Raw genomic sequence first — 12,643 nt, forward strand, 5'->3', positions numbered from 1 at the left:
CAAGGGCTGTCCATGGAAGACGGAGCAAGCTTGTTTTCTCCTGCTCCAGTGGCTTCAAGTTACAAGAAAGAGATTATGACCAAACATCCGGAAGAACTTTCAGGCAGTAAGAATGGGCTCCTTTGGAAGGGGGTGGACTTGTGTTCACTGGATGTTTTTAAGCAGAGGCTAGATGGCCATCCTGACAGGGAAGCTTTCGTGGAGAGTTCTGCGTCGCAAGGGTTTGGAATTTATGACCCCCGGGGTCCCTTCCAATTCTACAATTCTATGCTTCTATGTCATTGAATGAAAAAGGGGGGGGGATACCCTATCTTTAGAAAAGATAGGGAAGTTTTTAATGACTAATGTTTTAATGTATTTTTAATCTTTTGTTGGAAGCCACCCAGAGTGGCTGGGGAAACCCAGCCAGATGGGCCGGGTATAAATAAATAAATAAAAATATAATAATAACGAATGAATGACTTTTATTATTTCGGTCACAGACCAGTTCCAGCCCACATACAATATCAAGGAAGTCATTATTAGGTAGTGGATTGGCAAAGCAGACGACACAGAGATTTCCCCAAGTAGTTCTTTATAAATAAGCTGGAACTGAACTGAACAGCAAACAGCTCAGCCGGCCTGCTTTTATAGGCAGCCGGCGGTCAACATTGTAACAACAACATCCCAGGGTTTCCCGCCTAAATTAACTGATATGGACCTGAGGGAAAACTATATACATGATACCCCTGGTGGCCAGGGTCAGAACTTCAATACATAACAGTCATAAAACACAACAGGGATACATTTGAGTTTGCAATTAGGTATAACAGGGACAATACAGATATAGCAACAGTTAAAAAATATATAAATTAAAACTTACGCACTAACATATAACCTAAAATTATCATCTGATTTGATTGTTTTTAATTATGTAAAAAGTGTCACTGTTTTCATTACTATTCAGTCAATTAAAAATAAAGTTTGGGTGGACAGGCCTGCAACTGATTTTAAATATATTGCCAGTTAAGCTTTCATTCATCTATCTATATCTATCTATCTATCTATCTATCTATCTATCTATCTATCATCTTTTATCCATCCATTTCTCTGTGGAGGCGATACAACCATGTGCAAGTTAACAGCTCTTGGAAATTCCTGCAAAGGCTGGGAACTTGTAAATTAGCAATGCTCTATCCATTATCCTCTATTTTGTATCTTGGATCCAGAATTGGGAAGCTATGTCTCTTCAGATGTTGCTGGACCTCACCTGATTGCTGACTGCTGGTGGCCCTTGCCAGGGCTAATAGAAGTCCAAAACACGTTGGTTCCCTACCCCATAGTAATTTAGACACCCTAAACATATTACACATTTCTTAAAATCAAACACAAATGCTACAGTATGAACATTTATTTTATATATATATATATATATATATATACCTTAATTTTTTTATTTCAAAGGGAAAGGGGTGTGGTTACCTGTTTTATTGCAAGCATAAACTGCATTTCACGCAATTTGTAAAACTACTCCACACTGAACTTGTTTTCATTTGTTCCAAAATTTCCATTTTTTCCGGAATTCCCCCCCCCCCCAAAAAATTCCATTTTTTCCGGAAAAAAATCCTGGAAATTTTACATCTCTAGCTGTGGCCAGAAGCGTTTCAAGAACCAAGGAGCTCGTTCAGGCGACCGCATATCTCGACGCGTTCCTGAAACGGCTCTCCCACATGGCTTGCCAAAAGCACTCCCTTTCCGATCTCTAAATACAAGAAGCACCCAGTTTCCTTGATGGAGGCCCAGCTGAAAGTTGTCTCCCAAGCCAAGGTGGGTTGGCAAATCATTTACTTGGCGGGAGAGGCGAGAATGACTTTTCCAGCGTGTGACCCAGGGAGGGCGTCCTTTGCTTGCTGAATTTGCCAAACCGGTTCAAACTCCACCTTAAGACCAGGAAATGCTGAGCTGGCCGAGCCTCCGGTTCCTTCGCCGCCAACTGCTGTGCAGAATTTCCTCCTTACCTGTCCAGGTACTTTCTGACTCCTGACCGTTATTCCTATGATGGGAAGTCTGAACACGGACTCTTAGAATACAGTGGTACCTCGGGTTAAGAACTTAATTCGTTCCGGAGGTCCGTTCTTAACCTGAAACTGCTGTGGGGTGCCTCAGGGTTCCGGCCTCTCCCCCATGCTTTTCAACATCTACATGCAGCTGCTGGGAGAGATCATCAGGGGATTTGGGCTGGGTGTTCATCAGTATGCGGATGATACCCAGCTCTACCTCTCTTTTAAATCGGAACCAGTGAAGGCGGTGAAGGTCCTGTGTGAGTGTCTGGAGGCGGTTGGAGGATGGATGGCGGCTAACAGATTGAGGTTGAATCCTGACAAGACAGAAGTACTGTTTTGGGGGGACAGGAGGTGGGCAGGTGTGGAAGATTCCCTGGTCCTGAATGGGGTAACTGTGCCCCTGAAGGACCAGGTGTGCAGCCTGGGAGTCATTTTGGACTCACAGCTGTCCATGGAGGCACAGGTCAAATTTGTGTCCAGGGCAGCTGTTTACCAGCTCCATCTGGTACGCAGGCTGAGACCCTATCTGCCTGCGGACTGCCTCGCCAGAGTGGTGCATGCTCTGGTTATCTCCCGCTTGGACTACTGCAATGCACTGTACGTGGGGCTACCTTTGAAGGTGACCTGGAAACTACAACTAATTCAGAACGCGGCAGCCAGACTGGTGACTGGGAGTGGCTGCCGAGACCATATAACACAGGTCTTGAAAGACGTACGTTGGCTCTCAGTACGTTTCCGAGCACAATTCAAAGTGTTGGTGCTGACCTTTAAAGCCCTAAACGGCCTCAGTCCAGTATATCTGAAGGAGCGTCTCCACCCCCATCATTCTGCCCAGACACTGAGGTCCAGCACTGAGGGCCTTCTGGCGGTTCCCTCACTGCGAGAGGCCAAGTTACAGGGAACCAGGCAGAGGGCCTTCTCGGTGGTGGTGTCCGCCCTGTGGAACGCCCTCCCACCAGATGTCAAAGAGAACAACAACTACCAGACTTTTAGAAGACATCTGAAGGCAGCCCTGTTTAGGGAAGCTTTTAATATTTGATGTATTACAGTATTTTAATATTTTTTTGGAAGCTGCCCAGAGTGGCTGGGGAAGCCCAACCAGATGGGCAGGGTATAAATAATAAATTATTATTATTATTATTATTATGAAACTGTTCTTAACCTGAGGTACCACTTTAGCTAATGGAGCCTCCTGCTGCCGCCGCGCGATTTCTGTTCTCATCCTGAAGAAAAGTTCTTAACCTGAGGTACTATTTCTGGGTTAGCAGAGTCTGTAACCTGAAGCGTCTGTAACCCGAGGTACCACTGTAATCGTAATAATTTTATTATTTATACCCTGTCCATCCGGCTGGGTTTCCCCAGGGGGAAGGGTTGCATTGGCAGCTTTTGACTGGAGCAACATGAAAGCCCAGCAAATGCTGTTCTCCATCGAGACAGAAAGCCAAAAATGCAGCAAGCAAATGTGTGTGCAAGGGGATGCGGTGTCCTTGCCCCCGAGCCCGGGACCTTGCAATGCCAGATTTAGGGTGTTACAAGTGGTTCTGCTGCACAGGGCAGCAGGGTGGATTTGATTTAGATCAAATCGATTTATATCACAATTTAAATCACTAATTAGTAAGACTTGATTTAAATCCCTTTTTTACAGAAAGGTTCAACCTTGCTGGCATCCTCTTCATGGCGGCGAGCAGAGGAAGGTTTCCTTTTTGGAATAATAAAATCCTTTTTTTACAGAAAGGTTCAACCTTTATTTTGTTATTCCAAAAAAGGAAACTTTCCCCTGCTTGTTAATATTAAAAGAATGCCAGGAAGGTTGAACCTTTCAGTATTATTCCAAAAAGGAAATCTTCCTCTGTTTGTCAATACAGTGGTACCTCAGGTTACAGACACTTCAGGTTACATATGCTTTAGGTTACAGACTCCACTAACTCAGAAATAGTACCTCGGGTTAAGAACTTTGCTTCAGGATGAGAACAGAAATTGCACGGCGACAGCAGGAGGCCCCATTAGCTAAAGTGGTGCTTCAGGTTAAGAACAGTTTCAGGTTAAGAACGGACCTCCGGAACGAATTAAGTACTTAACCCGAGGTACCACTGTATTAAGATGATGCTGGAAAGGCTGAACCTTTCTGTAAAAAGGGGTTTTTTTATTCCGAATAGGAAACCTTCCTCCGCTTGTCAATATTAGGAGGATGCCAGCAAGACTGAGTCTTTCTGTAAAAAAATGATTTAAATCAAGTCTTACTGATAAATCTCCTGCGCTGGGTCGTTGCAATTCTTCTTGTGTTTTGCAGGTTCCTCAGGAAATGTCCCGGGAGCGAAGCAGCAAGGCGGCCCCGCCGGGCCTGATCCACCGGCTGGACCACCTGGTGATGACGGTGAGGAGCATTGAGGACACAGCCGCCTTCTACTCCCGGGTCCTCGGCATGGAAGTCGTCTCCTTCAAGGTGCTGGGAACGGCGACCCCTTTATCACCTCCAAGACGGTGTTATTTATTTTACAGTATGGTCCATTGTGGATCGCTTTTGTTTTAGGGATCAACGGTCTCGTTAGAGAGTAAAACTCATGCTCAAATTGCTCTTTTTAAAAGTCTGGGATGGATTAATCCGTTTTGCTTTTTTAATTTTTTTTTTTAATTCAAAAATTTTATTGGTTTTCACAATCTTATAAACAAACACACAAGACAAACAAACATAAACCATAGCCTTATTGAAAATTACACTTATTAACTTTGTTAAGTGACTTCCTCGCTTCCCCTTGGTTGAATTTCATTGCATGTCCTTTTAACAGTTTTCCAAATCCCAATTCTTACGAAATTCAACTTAAACATTAGCATCCTTAAATCTTCACTTTGTGGAATTAAACATATTAATTCATCACTTAACATAAATAAAATCCAGTTAAGTATCTGCAAGCTATTTTCAATTAATTTAACTTAACAAATTTAACTAGATAATCTTTAAATTTATTCCACTCTTCCTGATATTCCTCCTCTTTCTGGTCATGGACGTTTTGCTTTTTTTTTTTCCCAATGGGAAAGCGTGCCTCAGTTTTGGAACAGAATTCCAGAACGGGTATATCTCTACCATGATCAAATGCTGTATTTGCCAAGCCCAGTCCCTCTTGTCTCCCTCCTCGTCATTTCTGTCTACGTTTTGCCTTCACAGGGAAACCGTCAAGCTCTGCATTTTGGCCAGCAGAAGTTCAACCTTCACGAGGTGGGGAAGGAATTCGAACCCAAAGCCCACCGGCCGACCCCTGGCTCTTTGGACCTCTGCCTCCTCACAGAGAAGCCTCTGGAACAGCTGGTGGAACACCTGAAGGTCAGGCAGGGGCTGCAACCAGGGTGGATAAAAATTATTTTTTAAAAAATAAATCCTATTTTTAAATTTTAAATCTGCTTTTCTTTATTTAATTTTTTTCTTTAATTTAAGTCAGATTTTTAAAATTTAAATCATTTTTTTAAAAAATTAAAATCAATTTTTTAAAAAAAATTAAATTGTTTTTTTTAAAATAAAATGCTTTTGGAGGAAAAATCTTTCCAAAGATAGTTTTCTATTTCAGTTACATTAGAGTCCAAAGGCTATTCATCAGGAAATAAGGATTTGTTTAAAGTTTTTCATGTGTGCTAAAACTCAGTCTAAGTAGTTTTTGTGTGTGGAAAAAAATGGTTTAACCACATCAGTTAACAAACATGGATACATATGCTATCATGTTATTGTTTAAGTTACATTAATTGTTTCGCTGTTAAAGTAATGATTATGTTTCTGCTTCCAATAAAGTACAGCAGAAAAATAATAATATATTTAAAATTGTTATTTTATTTTTAACAATGAGTGGCCAGATGGGCGTGGTAAAAATAAATTATTATTATTATTATTATTAGTTGAATCTTACTTTTAGGTTCTGGTGTTTCTCGTGTGTGTTTTTTTACTTTTTTTAAGGTGTTATTTTATTTTTAACAATGAACGGAATAGTTGTAACACTCAATTTAAAAAGGGGGATGGGAATTGGCATTGCAGGAGCAATGTAACGTTGCAAAATTTTGATGGAATTTTAGATTTTTTCATTCATTTCATTTCATTCATTTTCATTTCATTCATTTCCTCCCCTGTTGCTTTTTTTAGGTATGTGGGGTCAGCATTGAAGAAGGCCCAGTGGCCAGAACTGGGGCGCTTGGCCCAATAAAATCCATTTATTTCCGAGACCCGGACCATAATCTGCTGGAAGTCTGCAACTACGGAAGGAGTGACTTGTGAAATTTCCAATTTCCAGAGAGAAATAATGGAAAGTGACACTAAATGACTGTTTGTTGTTGTTTAGTTGTTTAGTCGTGTCCGACTCTTCGTGACCCCATGGACCAGAGCACGCCAGGCACTCCTGTCTTCCACTGCCTCCCGCGGTTTGGTCAGACTCATGCTGGCAGCTTCGAGAACACTGTCCAGCCATCTCATCCTCTGTCGTTCCCTTCTCCTTGCGCCCTCCATCTTTCCCAACATCAGGGTCTTTTCCAGGGAGTCTTCTCTTCTCATGAGGTGGCCAAAGTATTGGAGCCTCAGCTTCAGGTTCTGTCCTTCCAGTGAGCACTCAGGGCTGATTACCTTCAGAATGGATAGGTTTGATCTTCTTGCAGTCCATGGGACTCTCAAGAGTCTCCTCCAGCACCATAATTCAAAAGCATCAATTCTTCAGCGATCAGCCTTCTTTATGATCCAGCTCTCACTTCCATACATCACTACTGGGAAAACCATAGCTTTAACTATACTGACCTTTGTTGGCAAGGTGATGTCTCTGCTTTTTAAGATGCTGTGTAGGTTTGTCATCACCTTTCTCCCAAGGAGCAGGCGTCTTTTAATTTCGTGGCTGCTGTCACCATCTGCAGTGATCATGGAGCCCAAGAAAGTAAAATCTCTCACTGCCTCCATTTCTTCCCCTTCTATTTGCCAGGAGGTGATGGGCCCAGTGGCCATGATCTTAGTTTTTTTTATGTTGAGCTTCAGACCATATTTTGCGCTCTCCTCTTTCACCCTCCTTAAGAGATTCTTTAATTCTTTAATTCCTCCTCACTTTCTGCCATCAAGGTTATGTCATCTGCATGCCTTGCTGTGGTGAAGGGGCTTGAATAACTCAGAGAAGCTATGAACTATGCCGAGCAGGGCACCCAAGATGGACAGGTCATAGTGGAGAGTTTTGACCAAACATGATCCACATGGAGCAGGAACCGGCAAGCCACTCCAGTATCCCTGCCAAGAAAACTCCATGAACAAATGACTGTTTAGGGAAGCTTTTAATATTTGATGAATTACTGTATTTTAATCTTTTGTTGGAAGCCGCCCAGATGGGTAGGGTATAAATAAATTATTATCATTATTATTGAAAATGTATAACTTGTTAGAATGGGAAACAACAGATGAAGAGGTGCAGTGTGTTATGATAAAGTGGGCAAAAGATGTGGAACATAATATTCAAATGACAGACTGGGAAAGTTTATGGAAAAACAATCTAAAATTGATGGCCTGGACCTGACTTAAAGAGAATTGAAAAAAATAGAGGGAAATTGGGGGATTTTGGAAATCCCACATTTGGGAGCTGGACTGTGATATTTTTTATTTTCTGTTATTGCAAAAATTAATTTAAAATAGTTTAAAGAAAGAATTAAAAGCACAATAGAAATTCAAATTCATGGCCTGGATCTGACTTAAAGAGAACTATATGAAAACAATGGCTATGTGGTATTGAAAACTGGTTAAACTGGCAAAAAATATGTATAAAACAAGGGAAAATCGGTGTTGGAAATGTAAAGAGGTAGAAGGGACTTTCATCATATGTGGTGGCAACGCAAAATTATGGGGGGGGGATGGGAAAATGGTATATAACGGATTGGAAAAAATGTTTTTTCATAAGCTTGCATTGCCACCACATCTGATAAATTTACTTTCTACAAATTCTTATATTCTTTCGGGAGATCCGTTCCAAAACCAAGGCGCGCTTTCCCATAGAAAGTAATGCAAAACGGATTAATCTGTACTAGACTTTTAAAAACGACCCCAAAAACAGTAATTTAACCTGAATTTTACTATCTAACGAGACCACTGATCCATAAAATGAAAGCAATAATCAATGTACTGTACTATTAAATAAATACAGACAGTATTGTAGATGATAAAAATTAAAATTATTTTTTTCTTACCTGTACTGATGATAGTCATTGTTTGGATGGGGGGCTTTTATCCATTTCTGCTGTCACACAATCAATCAATCAATCAATCAATCAGTAGCTGAACTGGTTTCCACACAGTCACAAAAACAAATTAACGGAAAAAGCCTCAAAATAGCAAAATAAATAGCAAAAACAAAAGGGCCAAACTTAATCCGTTCTGGAAGTCAGGTCGACTTCCGAAATGTTCAAAAACCAAGATGCAGCTTCTGATTGGTGCAGGCGCCCCGGAAACAATAGCCGACAGCCGCATCGGACATTTGGCTTCCAAAAAGCGTTTGAAAACCGGAACACTTACATCCGGGTTTCCGGTGTTTGGGAACCAAGGCATTTGAGAAACAAGGTACCACTGTAGATCGCGATCTACTGGTTGGACATGCCTGCTATATGGTAATTTATGGACAAAATATGTATTTTATCAAAGTAATTGTCGAACTGAAATACAATTAAGAAGAAGTATATTAATAGTGAAATAATTATGAAGCTCTAACTTAAAATGAGGATGCGGGTGGCGCTGTGGGTTAAACCACAGAGCCTAGGACTTGCCGATCAGAAGGTTGGCGGTTCGAATCCCTGCAACGGGGTGAGCTCCAGTTGCTCGCTCCCTGCTCCTGCCAACCTAGCAGTTTAAAAGCACCTCAAAGTGCAAGTAGATAAATAGGTACCGCTCTGGCAGGAATGTAAACGGCGTTTCCATGCGCTGCTCTGGTTCGCCAGAAGCGGCTTAGTCTTGCTGGCCACATGACCCGGAAGCTGTACGCTGGCTCCCTCAGCCAATAAAACAAGATGAGTGCTGCAACCCCAGAGTCGTTCGCGACTGGACTTAACTATCAGGGGTCCTTTACCTTTTCTCTTTTTTTGTTTTAACTTAAAATGATTTTCTATTCATAATAAATGAAATTATGCAAACACATGGGCATTGGGCAATGACAAAAGTTCCTTTAGAAACACAATTTCATAATCTGGTCTCTAGAAACTTCCTATAACATGAAATAAATAATAATAATAATAATAATAATAAATTTATGTATAACCCGCCCTCCCCAGCCAAAGCCAGGCTCAGAGCGGCTAACAACAGTAAAATAATACAGCATTCTAAAATCAATTCATTATAAAATCAGTTCAAATCAAATTGATGGCAACTATTGGGCGAGAGTTCTGTGAAGAATTACCAAAGGATAGGTATATTTAATACGTGTAAATATATGATGCACTCTACTAATCATTATAAATAGCAGAATGTAGGCACCCTATATATAGAAATGAGCAAACCAGTGATATTTTAGGGAGCAGGCTAGCAGCAAGGTCCATGACTTACACCATAGGAGCCTACACAACACAAAACCACTGTTTCTGTATGTAGGTTTTATTTTATTTGTGTTTTATCTTATATTCTGGAAATGTACATCCAATTTTTTTCCCCTTTGAATTTTTTTGGGGGCCCCCAAGAGAGTGGGACCTTAAGCCATAGCTTGTTTGCAGCAAGGCCAGCAACAAAATATTGCAGCGCAGAGCGATCTGGTCCCCGTCTGCAAACACCCTCAAGTCCCTGCGAATATGTGGCCCTGGAGGAAGAAGAAAAAGACTACATTTCCCAGCAGCCATTGGGAATGCGCCCTGCCCATTGGCTTGAGAGGGCGGCGAAGGTGCCGAGTGATTGGCTGAGATGGGGACAGGGGGCGGGAGACGTCAGGGCTCAACATTCCACCCAGGGCAGGTGAGCATTCTCTGAGTTCGCAAGAGCAAGAAATTGCAGGAAAGAAAAACATCTTTATCTCCCGGGTCCTAAATGGAGGTAAGCGTGGAAAATGCATCACTTGGAAGGAGTGTGCGAGGAGCTGTTTTATATTTGCATAGCGTGGGGAATTGGGGCTGACTCCTTCCTTTGTTTGGTGGGTCCCCAGTATTGATTTTATTTTATTTATTTTGCTTTTTGATCCAGAAGGGAATAGGAAGCGGCTGCACTTTGCGTCCCTTTATGTACTTGGGAAGAGAGGGAAATGGTAAGAAAAGACCAAATGTGACCTCTAAAAATGGCGGAGGAGGGGGGAGGAGGTGTGGATAGAGAAAAGAAAAAAAGAGATAAACGTTCAGACCGCTGTAATTCCTGAAGGAGCTTTCTTTTTCTTTTTCTTCTTCTTCTTCGTTTGTTTTGAAAAAAACCAGCCCTTAAAGGTGCCTTGCATGCATGTGATCTCAGCGCACTTTTGTTTGTTGTTAAAGGAACGGGACAGTTCCAAGTAGTGAGGGGTTAATTTTGCAATTTGATTGTATTATTGTCGTATTATTTTATTGTTGTTAGCCGCCCTGAGCCTGGCTTCGGCTGAGGAGGGCGGGATATAAATAAAAATATATTATTATTATTATTGTTTAGATATCACAAACGGGGCTTTTTTTAAAAAAGCAACAACAACGAGTTATTGGATTTTATTAGGAAATGGCAAATCTGGATTAAATGGGAGGTGGGTGGGAGAGAAATATCAGATAGTGCTTTTAATATGAGCAGTGCCACATAGATACTGTGTGGAATTTGCATGTGGAAGAGGTAGAGCATCGATCTCACAACACACACCTGGCTGGAAAGCCCCCCTGATGTTCTGAACCTGGACAGAACCTCGTATATTCAAGTGCTGATGCCCTAAATCTACTCTCTTAACACAGCTGGTGGCTGTGTTTGCTCATAATTGCAATGCTTTCAAGCTGGGCAAGGGGGACCTTTTTCTCTCTAGAGGGTGAGATAAAGATCTTCCTCAGGGGCAACCTTTGACAGATGGGCGGGGCAACCCACCTGTCAATCACATGACACGTCCTGCTCACCTGTCAAAAGCCACCTGCGGGCCTTGCAGAAGTGACCCTAGTGTTGTAGTCTATTCTACCACTGGCATTGTGCTGTGTGGAAAGACTGCTCCACCTGCAGCCTGAAGTGGCACATTCCAGAAGCAACTTTTTCTTTATCAAGGGCTGGGAGAGGAGGAGAGTCGTGGATGTGGGAAGATGGGGAGAGTCTGGGCTGAGTCAGTGGGGCAGGGTGCCTTCTGGGACAGCTGCTTCCTGTTCCAGGTCTGCGCCCTGTTGTTGTTGTTGTTGTTTAGTCGTTTAGTCGTGTCCAACTCTTTGTGACCCCATGGACCAGAGCACGCCAGGCACTTCTGTCTTCCACTGCCTCCTGCAATTTAGTCAAACTCATGCTGGTAGCTTCGAGAACACTGTCCAACCATCTCGTCCTCTAGTCCCCTTCTCCTTGTGCCCTCCATCTTTCCCAACATCAGGGTCTTTTCCAGGGAGTCTTCTCTTCTCACGAGGTGGCCAAAGTATTGGAGCCTCAGCTTCAGGATCTGTCCTTCCAGTGAGCACTCAGGGCTGATTTCCTTAAGAATGGAGAGGTTGGATCTTCTTGCAGTCCACGGGACTCTCAAGAGTCTCCTCCAGCACCATAATTCAAAAGCATCAATTTTCGCCAGTCAGCTTTCTTTATGGTCCAGCTCTCACTTCCATACATCACTACTGGGAAAACAATAGCTTTTACTATACGGAACTTTGTTGGCAAGGTGATGTCTCTACTCTTGAAAACATTTGTGGGAAATGAGATGAGGGTCTCTCTGTCTTCGCAGGGGCCGGTGGTGACCTTTGAAGATGTGGCTGTATATTTCACGGAGAGCCAGGGGGTTCTGCTGGATCCCGACCAAAGGGCCCTCTACAGGGATGTCATGATGGAGAATTATGGGAATGTGGCCTCGTTGGGTAAGGATTCTGGTGCATCATTCCCCAAGAAGCCTCGAAATCCACCTGCCCATCTCTGCATGTTTGAAATGATGCGTATCTATGGCACACTTGGTTTCTTCAATGGCCTTTTCTCTAAAAAAATTCAGGGTGAGTTGCTCGATAGACTTCCCTGTTCATAACAGGCTGAGTCAGACCAGGCTGAGAGAAGACCTAGGCATACCAGAACCATCATTCATACAACTGCCTCATGCATGCATTCATTCATTCATTGAATATATATATATATATATATATATATATATATATATATATATACATTATATATATATATATATATATATATATATATATACACAATATATATATATATATATATACACACATACTCTCTCTCTCTCTCTCTCTCACACACACAACACACACACACACAGTGGTACCTTAGGTTAAGAACTTAATTCGTTCTGGAGGTCCGTTCTTAACCTGAAACTGTTCTTAACCTGAGGTACCACTTTAGCTAATGGGGCCTCCCGCTGCTGCTGCAAGATTTCTGTTCTCATCCTGAAGCAAAGTTCTTAACCCAAGGTACTATTTCTGGGTTAGCGGAGTCTGCAACTTGAAGCATCTGTAACCCGAGGTATCACTGTGTGTGTGTGTGTGTGTGTGTG

The 12,643-nt window shown here is 42.2% G+C and overlaps 2 protein-coding genes and 1 long non-coding RNA gene across 4 annotated transcripts in view; 2 read left to right on the forward strand and 1 right to left on the reverse strand.

Annotated features, from left to right (window-relative positions):
- The window catches only part of LOC308470213, a 143,058-nt gene that overhangs the window by 34,248 nt on the left and 96,167 nt on the right, over positions 1-12,643 (reverse strand). The gene's annotated exons all lie outside the window — the stretch shown is intronic.
- Positions 1,676-7,418, forward strand: GLOD5 (glyoxalase domain containing 5). The gene is made up of 4 exons (XM_080993395.1): positions 1,676-2,005; positions 4,333-4,485; positions 5,206-5,361; positions 6,166-7,418. The coding sequence occupies exons 1-4, from the start codon at positions 1,934-1,936 to the stop codon at positions 6,295-6,297; spliced, it is 513 nt and encodes a 170-aa protein (XP_080849521.1). The 5' UTR covers positions 1,676-1,933; the 3' UTR covers positions 6,298-7,418.
- LOC308469567 (uncharacterized protein) overlaps positions 9,342-12,643 on the forward strand; it is a 7,530-nt gene continuing 4,228 nt past the window's right edge. The window contains exons 1-2 of one of the 2 annotated variants that reach the window (XM_080992209.1): positions 9,342-10,050; positions 11,867-11,996. In XM_080992209.1, the coding sequence (XP_080848335.1) occupies positions 10,045-10,050; positions 11,867-11,996 (136 nt within the window). In that variant the 5' untranslated portion in view covers positions 9,342-10,044. The remainder of the gene's footprint in view (positions 10,051-11,866; positions 11,997-12,643) is intronic. The other variant, XM_080992210.1, reaches the window with a different exon arrangement.

Source organism: Podarcis pityusensis (assembly GCF_964106645.2).
Source record: "Podarcis pityusensis genome assembly, chromosome: 2".
NCBI lineage: Eukaryota > Metazoa > Chordata > Lepidosauria > Squamata > Lacertidae > Podarcis > Podarcis pityusensis.